Source organism: Stegostoma tigrinum, chromosome 2 (genome assembly GCF_030684315.1).
Source record: "Stegostoma tigrinum isolate sSteTig4 chromosome 2, sSteTig4.hap1, whole genome shotgun sequence".
In the NCBI taxonomy this organism is placed as follows: domain Eukaryota; kingdom Metazoa; phylum Chordata; class Chondrichthyes; order Orectolobiformes; family Stegostomatidae; genus Stegostoma; species Stegostoma tigrinum.
Window position 1 is genome coordinate 54,332,596 of NC_081355.1, and position 12,597 is coordinate 54,345,192.

The window sequence follows — 12,597 nt, forward strand, 5'->3', positions numbered from 1 at the left end:
AATCTATTTGATACAAGTAATATATTTACAAAAGAAAGAGAAACCATTTTGGAATTGAGCTTAATGAAAGCTCAACAGCATAGAAATCAAACAGGCAATCAATTTATAATCAACAATTTTGTGGTATCAACAAAGGTAAATTACATCAATATTACGCAGAATATCAGTTACTTTATCCTGCATGGGCACTTCCTATGGAGTGAATTTTAAAATATGATGGTTTTTGGATTCTGCCAAATCTGATTAATGAACATCAGTAGGATTTTATGATAACTTGCCAGGATGGACAAGATATTAGGATGAAAATGATTTGGATACAATTTTACCAATATAACAGCAACCATGGTACAGATTTCCTTCCAATATCTCTAACAGACGGATAGTTTTAACAACTTAAAAATATAATTATTTATTCAAAACCAGATTGTGCACCAGCATAGCTGACTGTTTCACTTTGACAATATAATCCAACAATCATCAAGATTAGTTTTCAAGTGCTAATTTAATTTGACAATTTACCAAAGTGAAATGTGAATTGCCACCATACTGATTGCTACCCCAGCACAATAAACACAATACTATACAAACGTTTCATATTGCCAATCCACAGGATATTTCAAGAGAGAGGGATATAATACAAAGCAGGCCAACAGGGAGTTGTAAATTTTAATAAAGTTTGATGCCTGTGTAAAAACAACACTTCTCAGTTCTAAAAACTCAAACATGTTCATGGTTTCTGAGCAACTAAAAGCCCATGATAACTTAACAAGTGTATCTCAGTAGAAACTGCATCATACAGATCACAATCCCTTTGTTTATTTCTAGTTAGTTCTTTTCAGCAGGGGTCATGGTGAGTAGCTTCATCATTGCTGGAAAACTGACCTATGTTGCTGCTTCTAGCTACTACTAATACAGTGTTCACACAGAGATGGACTATGGACAAATATAGGATGGGGTTCAAATGTACAGATGCCTTCAACGATCAAATATCCTGCTGATGTTAGTGTCATAAATAATTACCACTAAAGACACAGTATCACGGGCTAACCAATGCAGTTGGAACTGTACCTTGGCAAAAACATCACACATTGAGATGGATGACAATGCAGAATTCATATGAACCATTATGTTAGACACCATCAGTGAACTGAGTAAGTACTCTAATTGCAACTAGCTTTCTGAAAGCTGTACAGTGTCAAAGATCTCTCCTTGAACACAACAGTACACTTCAAAATCTCAGTGCTAAGAAAAAGCTGAACGACATTGTTACTTGGATAGCTTTTTATGAGAATGTGATTTGTTATCAGTAGTACTGAAAGAAATACAAAAGTATATAGAAATGCTTAATTTTCTAACTCTAAATCGCTCAGTTAGCATTGTCAGGGATAGGAGTAGTTCACTTAATCTTTTACTTGTTTTTGTTACCTGTTTCAGTTGGTTCTATTTCTTGATAATAAAACATGAGATGAGGAAGTCCTCCTGCAGCAAAAAATGAATCGACACGTTCAATCTGTAACATTAAAAGAAGCAAAGAGGCCAAAAATTGTAACTTGTAAATTAATGTGGAGGAATATTTTCTAAGGTAAATATTATCAAATGAAATTTTATTAAAATGGCAATCAGATTAACTTCATAAACCAAAAACACTTTAAGGAAATTGAAGATAGCATATATTCTATTAATGATTTTGACCACTGCAAATTACCCAATTCCTCTTCACATTTATCAAATAACAAAGAAAGAATTGCATATATCTATAGCCTTTCACAGCCTCAAAGTTCTGAAATGCTTGGAAACAAATGAACAGTTTTGAAAAGCATTGTGCAAAATATGGCAATCAATCCAAACAGGGAAACATTCTACAAACAGCAATGGAACAAATTACTAGATAATCTTTTGGTGATGTTGAGTGAGGACTAAATACTTGCCAGGGCATTGGGGGAAAACTCCCAGCTCTTACTTGAACAGAGCTATGGGATTTTTCTTGTGATGGGGCCATTAATGAACAGCTCATCCAAAAGGCTTCACCTCCAACAGTGCATCGTACTTTCAAAACGGCACTAAATGCCAACCAAGATTCTATTCTCACATTTCTGCAATTGTGGATCCTTTGCTGCCTGATGTAAAGGTAAGAAGTGCACCTACTGAGCCAAAGTTGACACAGTTGTAATGTGCATTTCAGGTAATACCTTGGCAGAGCAGATCATCCACATTTTGTAGAAAGCACCCCATGTTTATTTTTCTACTGTCCTCAGCAGGAGGCAGCATCAGTGCTGTAATTTAGCCCATAATAATTTTTTGGGGTCAATCAAGTGCGCTTAAGTTAACTTAACTCATGAGTCACAAGCTCATAATTCATTTTTGGCAAACAGCTCAAATATCCATTAGACTGGTAATTGAGCCAAGCCCAGAGTAAAATGCTATTGATTGACAAGTCTATAATTAATGCATAATTTTGCAATGTCCATTTACACAAGTTTGAACAGGTCTGAAGCACTTACAGTTTTTGCTGTCGACATTTTAAATGGTTTGGATGATTTAACTTTCATTGGTCTATAGTAAATGGAGCTTCCCACAAAATTGAAAACTTCTCAATGAATGACAGCTAATTTCAAAAAGCATTCTTTCACACATTCTGTTTTCACTATAGGACTCAAGTGGTTCTACAGAGTGTATAGACTATGCATGGTCACAGAAGTACTATAGCAATGATATGGGGCGTCAAGGTTTACAGGGTGGATGACGGGTTATATCTTAGCACGGGAGGTGAACTAGGGTAGTTGGAGTGGATCATATCTTAACCAGCCGGGTATTAGGGGCAATATTGATGAGTGAAGGGCATAAGATGTCATGGTAAGATTGAAGGTCCATAGGGTCATGTGGCAGAATTGCTTGGCATGGGGGGGAATATGCAAGACCTTCTGCACTTACATTTCAGAAGGTTCTCACGGAGACAATATGGTTCATAACAGTGAGAAGATGCAGTGAACCATGTCGCTTTGAAAAGCTAGCCTGATACAATAAACTTACAGGGAATGAACAAGCATAAGCCATTCAGCTCTTCAAGCCTGCTCTGTCACTCAATAAGATAACAGCTGGTCTGATTTTAATCTTAACTCTACATTCCTGCATACTCCAGATAATCATTTATCCCCTTGGCATTCAAGAATCTATCTGCCTCCACCTTTAAAATATTTTGTGATTCTGTACCCACTGTCTTTTGAGGAAGGGAATTCCAAACACTCACAACCCTCTCAGAGAAAATTGTTTCCTCATCTCTGACTTCAATGGCAGCTTCTTATTTTTACACCATGACCTCCAGTTCTGATTGACATATGCAGAAACATCCTTTCCCACATCTACCCAGTCAAGTCCCATCAGGATCATGCAAGTTTCAATTAAGACACCACTGACCCTTTTAAACTCCAAAGGATACCGGCCTGCCTTTCCACAGAAGGCAAACCAAGTTGTGGTCTCATAAGTCTTTTCTGAACTCCTTCTAATGTGTTACCATCCCTCTGCAAGTACGATGACAAGTACGGTGTACAGTAATCCAAATGTAGGCTCACCATTGCCCTATATAACTAAAGCATAACCTCTCCACTCTTGCATTCAATTTCATTTGCAATAAAATGTAAGCTTCTATTTGCTTTCTGATTAATTTCTGTACCTGCATGGTAGCTCTTGCAATTTCTACATTGGGGCACACGGATCTCTCTATATCTCAGAACTCAGCAAACTCTCAGCATTTAAATAGATCTTTGTCCAATCACTAAATCTATCTATGTCACTTCGAAGACTCATTATCTCTTCTTCACAATTAATTTTCCTAGACACCTTCAAGTCCTCAGGAAATTTAGCTCTATGCCTTCAGTTCCCTTATCCAAATCATTTAAATAATTGTAGAGTTCAAGCCACAGCACTAACGCATGTGACGCAGTACTTGTGAGACCTGCCTATCTATTTATTCCCTGTTTCTGCTTCCTACTTGCCAGCCAACCTTCTACAAAGCCAACATATTACCCTCAACATCACAAGCTTTTACTTTCAACAATAACTTCAATACAGCACCTTATCAAATACATTCAGAACCCAAGTTACTACACATCAACTGGACCTCCTTTATCCACAGAACAAGTTACTTCTTCAAAGACAAGACACCAAGATGCCCTGGTGGTCACTTTCACTCCTGTATGGAGGGCATGAAAATCCAGACATGCAAATCTGCAAAGAAAGCTGAAGCAAAAATGACAGAATTCACAATTGCTATCAGAAATCTACAGGCCTTGGACGATGCTGGAGTTTGAATGTTCTTAGATTTTGGAATACCTGTTTAAATCATACATAAATTAGTTAAGCATTATTTCCCTTTGACAACATCACGTTGGGTCTGCCTGATTATCTTAATCTAATCCAGGGGTTGTTTTATAATGTCGTTAATATTAGCTTCTAACATCTTGCTCATGTCAATTGTTAAACTAACTGATCTGTAGTTTCCTATTTTCTGCTTCTCTCTCTTTTTGAGAGAAAGAGTTACATTAGCTATTTTCCAAAAGTAACCTTCCCCGAATTTAATATTTAGAAATATTAAAACCAACTCATCAATTATCACACTGGCTACTTCTTTTAAGACCCTCGGATGAAATCTATCCGGACTCCAGCTCTTGTCATTTTGCAGTTTCAATAATTTACTCAGTAAAGGTAAAGATAAAGCTGCCATTGTCCTAACAGACCATAGAGCTGTTCTCTCAAAGAGAGATAATTAGTGGTGGTCTAATTTGAGGGTCATCATACTTCTGGTAGGGAGGCAACATTGAGAAGGAGAGTCTATCAGATTAACCTCATCTGGTGAGGGAATTTACTCAGAACTACGTCTCAGCTTTTGTGATCCTGAGATGCTGCTGGGCCTGCTGTGTTCATCCAGCCTCACATTTTATTATCTCTGTGATTGTCATTGTCTTGTGATCCCCACTCTCTTTCAATTCCTGATTTATAGCTATTTCCGGTATGTTACCTCTATGCTGTTTAATAAAGACCAATGCAAAATATCTATTCAATTCACCTGCCAACTCCTTTCTTCTATCCCTGATGCCCTAGAATAATTTCCATAGGATGAACACTTACTTTATCATATCTTTTCTTCTTTAAATATCTGGAAATAATTTTCCCATTTGCTTTTATATTTAGAGTAATATTTTCTCATACTCTAATTTTTCCTGTTTATTAATCTTTGGAATTGTTTACAGTTTTTTTTATATTTTGCTAGTTTTCTGACAATCTTCCTATCTTTGTGTCTGATACTGTCTTTGACCTTTTACTTAACCACCGATAGCGGACCTGAGCCTTAGAACTTTTCATATTTGTTGGAATGCATCTATTCTGCACTTTCAGGAATATCCTTTTAAATGTTTGCTGCTGTAGTTCTACTGACCTAATCCTTAATCTGAATTGCCAATTGACTTTTGATAGCTCTGTTTTTATGCCCTCATAACTACTCTTTCTAAACTCAAAGGTAGTAGTCTTGGGCACATAATTCTCTCCCTTAAACTATACGTTTAAGATCACTGCTATCTGGGGTGCTTTCACTCTGAGGTCAGTTGTTACTCCTACCTTGTTGATCAAAATCAGGTCTCGTATAGCTTGCTCTCTGGCTGGTACTGTAGAATGCTGGTCTAAGAAACTGTCTCAAAACAATCAATGAATTCCTCATCTACACGTTTTTTCCCCAGATGGTTTTCTCATCAATATGTAGGTGTAGGTTAAAATCCATGATAATTGCTGCACCCTTTTGACAAACTCCGATTATTTCTTCCTTGATTTCTGCCCTAGAATGCAGTTACTGTTAACAGGGCTTGTACACAACAATGAAAATTGCAGAGGACTAGGATATGCCTATAAATGCAAGGGAGCTAGTCAGGTCAGGGGCGAATGGTACATACTCATAACAGAACCTAACCCTCACTGGTGTAAATGAGAAACACCAGGAATGGTACAGGAATTACAGAATCGGGTCCTGGCTGCCATTTTCACTTTTGTATGGAGTGCATGAAAATCCAGGTATGAAATCTACAGCAAAAAATGGTAGACTACATGTCTGATACCCAAAATCAGGGCAAAGATCACGCTGGATTGAATTTTCTTGGATTTTGGATGACCTGTTAAATCGTACATTTTCATCACAGTGAAACTATGGCAAGAAATAAAAGCAGTCAAGGACATAACAACTTTGATTTAGTTCATCTCTGAGCTCTTTAAACACTTTCCCCTAGGTCCAACTATAAGCATTATAGTGTCTTTTCATCTTACTTTTGATACAAGATTGACAAAAATGAACTTGTATGAATAAAAAAGCCAATAACAGATAGAAAGGGATAGGATACTCCAGTGCCTGCGACAGATCAGCTATGTTGTCAGCAGCAGGTGAGAGCACACTTGCAAGCATTTGCTTTCTCAAATAGCTCTCACTATGTGTTTGGAAGACTGCATCTGCAGCTTATGAACAGTGGCATGTTGCAAAGACAGTGCTTTCAGCAGTCAAGTTGAATATTGTGAAAGGTGTCCTCTCTGATCAAGTTTATTGCTGTTTGTCACAACAAAAATTTGGCAAGCATGACAACATGTTTTCAAAATAGCTGTCATGGCACCTACATTCAGGAAAACTCAAGGGTGGCAAATTTTTCAGTGAGCCCACCAGTCCATGTGTACAGGGACGGTCACTCAGTGACAAGGGCTACCTCCTCAAAGCCTGCCTCATGCCACCCATCAGGCAACCATACACTAACAAAGGGGAGAGGCAGACACTGCACATGCTTCCACAGCAGCCACTGTAGAGTACACCATAGGGCTTCATTAGATGCGATCCAGATGCTTAGGCCGGTCAGGTGGTGCAATGTAGCATACCCCAGACAGATTTATTTTTTGCTTTATATTTATTCACAGAATGTAGATGCCACTGGTTAGGCCAGCATTTATTGTCCAATCTTATTTTCCTTGAAAAGGTGCTGTTGAGCTACCCTATCAACCACTGCAGTTTGTGTGGTGCAGGTGCTGTTAAGGAAGAAATTCCAGGACTTGACAGAGTCAGGGCAGAGATGGTTAGGGATGTCTTGTGTCAGAATGAAATGGAAAAGTAGGCACTATCCTCTGAGGAACTGAACTTGAGGAGGTTAGGTAGCACAGGAATTCCCTCACAGCCGTCAAGACACCTGCTCCTATACGAACACGTTTCTTTTAGTGTTCTCTTTGTTATTGACCAGCTGGCTGGAAGTTCAGTGCAACCTCTATCCAACATACCACACTGGCTGAGCAGACTTTTATTTTGCACTACTGTTTTTGTTTTCTTTCCAATTGATAATGTTCTGGGGCCATAGGTTCAAATCCCATCCTGGCAGATGATGAAATTTCAATTCAATAAAAAATAATTCTGGGATAAAGAGCTGGCCTCATGGTTTATTATAGTAAGAAAACCCCCACATAACTCATTAATGTCCTTTGGAGAATGAAATCTGCCATCCTTACCTGGTCTGACCTACATGTGACTCCAGAGTCTTAACTGCCTGCTGGCAATCAGTGATAAACAATAAATGCTGGCCTAGCCAGCAACACCCACATCTCGTGAATAAATAAAAGAAAAATGTGATCCTAGAACATTCAAACCTGGAAGGTGTCAGCAGGGACGAGCCACATGTAATTCAGTGTTTAACTTGCCATTCATTAAGTTTGCATTCAAAATAAGCAGTTGATCCCTCCAGAGTAAAAATATATGCATATTTTCTTCCCTCACCAAGACCTCCTCTTAACATTTCTTGAGGGCGGCTTTCCTAAGCTTCAGGAGCTACTTTTCCGTTCTTATTAAATCCTTCATTACCTGAGATGCGTTCAGGTACCAATATTAATTTCCACATTTGCATTGACACAAACAAGGGATTTCAATTCTCAGAAGAAGAAGTTATCAATATCCTCAACAATTATCAAACTCCATAAGCTTAACATCCACAACACAAGACAATCTTAAATTTCCTAGGCAACATACAATTTAAATTGAGCACAACACACAAACTATAAGTTAGCAACAAAAGTTTTGTTTTCAATAATTTATTTACTTATTTTGATTGAATCATGGGAGTGACCAGTTTTCCAGGGCAATTTGGTAGTTGCACAGGTGATTTCATCTGAGGCCCTTAAATGGCAAATTAAGGACCAATTAAAGGTCACAGGACACCACCACTGCAACTAATCCAGATGAAAGCAGGCCTGTCATCATGCAGTTCAAGGGTGTTCTCAACCAAAGTCGGGGCAGCACGGTGACTCAGTGGTTAGCACTGTAGCCTCATAGCACCAGGTACCCAGGTTCAATTCCAGCCCTGGGTAACTGTCTGTGTGGAGTTTGCACATTCTCCCCGTGTCTGCGTGGGTTTCCTCCGGGTGCTCCAGTTTCTTCCCACAGCCCAAAGATGTGCTGACTAGGTGGGTTGGCCGTGCTAAATTGCCCGTAGTGTTCAGGGGTGTGTGTGGGTTATAGGGGGATGGGTCTGGGTGGGATGCTGCAAGGGGCAGTGTGGACCTGTGGGGCCGAAGGGCCTGTTTCCACACTGTAGGGAATCTAATCTAATCTAATCTAATCTATAGTATTTTGAGCACTGGATTATCTCCATAAACTCAACTGATGGAGGTGACACATCTAAGATGGCCAGAGCTATATTTTAACTTCAAAACAGAAAATTCAAGTCATGGAATGAAAAAGACTAAATGATAGTGTTATAATGATAAGACACATCATTGATCCCAGTATTCTGTTGCTGGAAGTTGGTAATTGAGACGCACGTGACAAAATAGAAACAGATACGGTAAATTATCCAAACACCGTAACTGTTGAGCAGCATCCACACAGAAGAGTGTATCTGGTTTTTCAACAATTCCAGTTTTTAGACAGCTGGATTTTGGTTACTGCACCTCTTTATATTACTGAAAAACACCTCAGCGGAGGTATTGTAGCTTAAACATAATTTCTAGAAGTGCTACACCACAAATACTATGGGTTTGAACTTTGATGACTTTGGGTCTATTTTGCAAACTGTGTTCAATGGAGTATAGCCTGACTAACTTACACCTTAATCAGTTGCTCTTCATGACTTACTGCCAGCTCCTATTTGCACCTGACGTCTCCTGATTGCTCCTCATTCTGTTCCACTTCCAAATCTACGAACAACACTAAAAATTGCCCAAAAATTTATTTCCTCTTTTATGGAGAGTTGCTAGCAAATAGGCATGCTGTCGATATTGGGTAGACATTTGATTGTTAGATCTTTTCTCTTTCATTCTGAATGAAGTGTATGGTATTATCTTACGGCAACTGTGTGATATATTATTCAGGCTGCTTGATGCATTGGTGACAAGTGAAATACTTTGAAACACTGGCTGCACTGAGACTGAGTCAAACTTCTGAAATTGTACTGAACCCCTGAAACAGCGGTCTTGATCACAATTCCTCTTGTTATATTTTTTAATTAAGTAAAAAAAAGGTTTACCTGGGAACCTTCCAGAATGGCATCTTCCACCTCAATTTTCTCCAGGCCAAGACATGCAGCCACAACTTCCAAAATATAATCATGTTTACCATCCAACTGAGCCCGTTTAGCTTCTCTTTCCTCTTTTAGCTTTTGCTGCAAGGGAAACAGTTTTCCAGTTACAAAACTAGCAACTACATTATTCCCTTTTCACAAATTGCATAATTATACCTTTCACACTGTTTTGACACCTGTTCTCATGCTATACAAACTGCCAGGAATGATACAAAAAGAACAGTAAAATTGCAGGTCTCTTGGTTTAACTAAACTACAATCGCCTCCCTCAATTTAAAACATTAACTATTTTTACAAAAAATGATATTCATAGTTCTGCAAATTGATACCCTCATTATCCGTTACTGAGAAAGCAATAAAACTGTTAACTTCTAAAATATATATATTTGTAAATTCTTACATTAGAGTTCATGGTGCATCTATATACACTGATAAAGTAGCATGATTCAGCATATTCCTGAAACTTCAGAAGGAAGAGAGTAGCATAGTTAGTCAGCAGTTATCACTGATAATGGGAACTGCAGATGCTGGAGAATCCGAGATAACAAAGTGTGGAGCTGGATGAACACAAGAGGCCAAGCAGCATCTTGGGAGCACAAAAGCTAACGTTTCGGGCCTAGACCCTTCATCAGCAACGGGGGATGGGGAGAGGGTTCTGAAATAAATAGGGAGAGAGGGGGAGGCGGATCGAAGATGAATGGAGGAGAAGATAGGTGGAGAGAAGAGTATTGGTGGGGAGGTAGGGAGGGTGGACAGGTCAAGGGGGCAGGATGAGGTTAGTAGGAAAAAAATGGAGGTGCCACTTGAGGTGGGAAGAGGGGATAGATGAGAGGAAGAACAGGCGAGCTGGGCTGGTTTTGGGCCTCATTGGGGAGGGGAGATTTTGAAGCTTGTAAAATCTACATTGATACCATTGGGCTTCAGGGTTCATCCCAGATGTCCTGATTCTTCAAGGACGGCAACTTCACCCCGCAGTGGTCGAGAACGCTCTCAACCGTGCCTCCCGCATTTCCCGCAACACATCCCTCACACCCCGTCCCTGCAATAACCGCCAAAAGAGAATGCCCCTCATGCTCACATACCACCCCACCAACCTCCGGATCCAACGCATCATCCTCCGACACTTCCGCCATCTATAATCCGACCACACCACCAAAGACACTTTTCCATCCCGCCCTTGTCTGCCTTCCAGAGAGATCACTCTCTCTGGGACTCCCTTGTCTGCTCCACACTCCCCTCCAACCCCCGCCCCCCCACACCCGGCACTTGTTGCTGCAACCACAGAAGTGCTACACCTGCCCCCACACCTCTTCGCTCACCCCCATCCCAGGCCCCAAGATGACTTTCCACATCAAACAGATGTTCGTCTGCACACCTGCCAATCTGGTATACTGTATCCGCTGTACCCGTTGTGGCCTCCTGCACCTCAGGGAAACCAAGCGGAGGCTTACGGGCCGCTTTGCAGAACACCTACGCTCGGTTCGCAATAAACAACTACACCTCCCAGTTGCAAACCATTTTAACTCCCCCTCCCATTCCTTAGATGGCATATCCATCCTGGGCTTCCTGCAGTGCAACAATGAAGCCACCCGAAGGTTGCAGGAACAGCGACTTATATTCTGTGTGGGAACCCTGCAGCCCAATGGTATCAATGTGGATTTCACAAGCTTCAAAATCTCCCCTCCCCCCACTACATCCCAAAACCAGCCCAGCTCGTCCCCGCTTCCCTAACCTGTTCTTCCTCTCATCTATCCCGTCCTCCCACCTCAAGCCACACTTCAATTTCCTACCTACTAACCTAATCCCGCCCTCTTGACTTGTCCGTCCTCCCCAGACTGACCTATCTCTTCCCTACGTCCCCACCTATACTCTCTTCTCCACCTACCTTCTCCTCCATCCATCTTTGATCCGCCTCCCCCTCTCTCCCTACTTATTTCAGAACCCTCTTCCCCTCCCCCTTTTCTGATGAAGGGTCTAGGCCCGAAATGTCAGCTTTTGTGCTCCCAAGATGCTGCTTGGCCTGCTGTGTTCATCCAGCTCCACAATTTGTTATAGCAGTTATCACTGCTGCTTCATAGCTCCAGGAACCCAGATTCGATTCTTACCTCTGGCGACTGCCTGTGTGGAATTCACACACTCTCCCCATGTCTGCATGGGTTTCTGCCAGTTGTTTGGTTTCCTCCAATAGTCTAAAGCTGTGCAACTTATGTGGCTATGCTAAATTGTCTATAACGTCTAAGGATGTGTAGGGTGGTGGTCTGGGTTTTGGTGGGATGCTCTTTGTGTAGAGATACCACCCCTACACCATACAAGCCTAATAAGTAAGGCACCAAGGAGATTCGACTCAGGGTCTCCTGTTTACAAGGCAGGCACTTTAACACACTGTTGACACTTAAATTTTTTATTACAATCACATTGAAATCAGAAAGAGAGAAAGAAGAATTGTTTTGCAATTCCAATTAAGAAATCAGGAAGAGCACACTGCTGACAAAGTCCCAGCCACAAGAGCAGGCCCTTAAGCATTTGGACAAGCCCTGGGCACTCATGGTCCAAACTCCCAGCAAGGCAATTGGCTCCACTGTCTTGGAGATACCTCGATAGGTGAGGGCTAGGAGACTAACCCTGATAAAAGGTTCTGGAGTGGAGGCCAAAGACAGACTGATGTCTAAACATATAAAGTTTCCACAACCTCCTACAACTAAACCAATACCAAACAGTGTGTTACATTCCTTTGGACACAGCCAAGTAGGCTCAGAGCAGGACTGCGTTTGAAAAGCTCTGGGTCTCTGCAAATTTTATCCAGGCTTGTATCCTTGAGAATGCCTCAATTTCACTGTGGAGCATTAAAAAAAGAAGACAGTAGTTACAAGTAATGTGCCCCAACTTGGCTGGTAAAAATAATGGGGGCTACAGGCTGTCTCCTATTATTGGAAGGACCAGTGTAACCATGGTCAGCCAACTCAAATCTCAGGGCCTTTGATGCACAAAGTGCTGATACACCATAGTCCATCTGTTT

General features: G+C 40.7%; 1 protein-coding gene across 1 annotated transcript in view; it reads right to left on the reverse strand.

Moving 5' to 3' along the window:
• The window catches only part of dnah5 (dynein, axonemal, heavy chain 5), a 372,198-nt gene that overhangs the window by 287,606 nt on the left and 71,995 nt on the right, over window positions 1-12,597 (reverse strand). The window contains exons 2-3 of the mRNA XM_048562706.2: window positions 9,528-9,662; window positions 1,426-1,510 (exon numbers count right to left, since the gene is read on the reverse strand). Coding sequence (XP_048418663.2) covers window positions 1,426-1,510; window positions 9,528-9,662 — 220 coding nt within the window. The remainder of the gene's footprint in view (window positions 1-1,425; window positions 1,511-9,527; window positions 9,663-12,597) is intronic.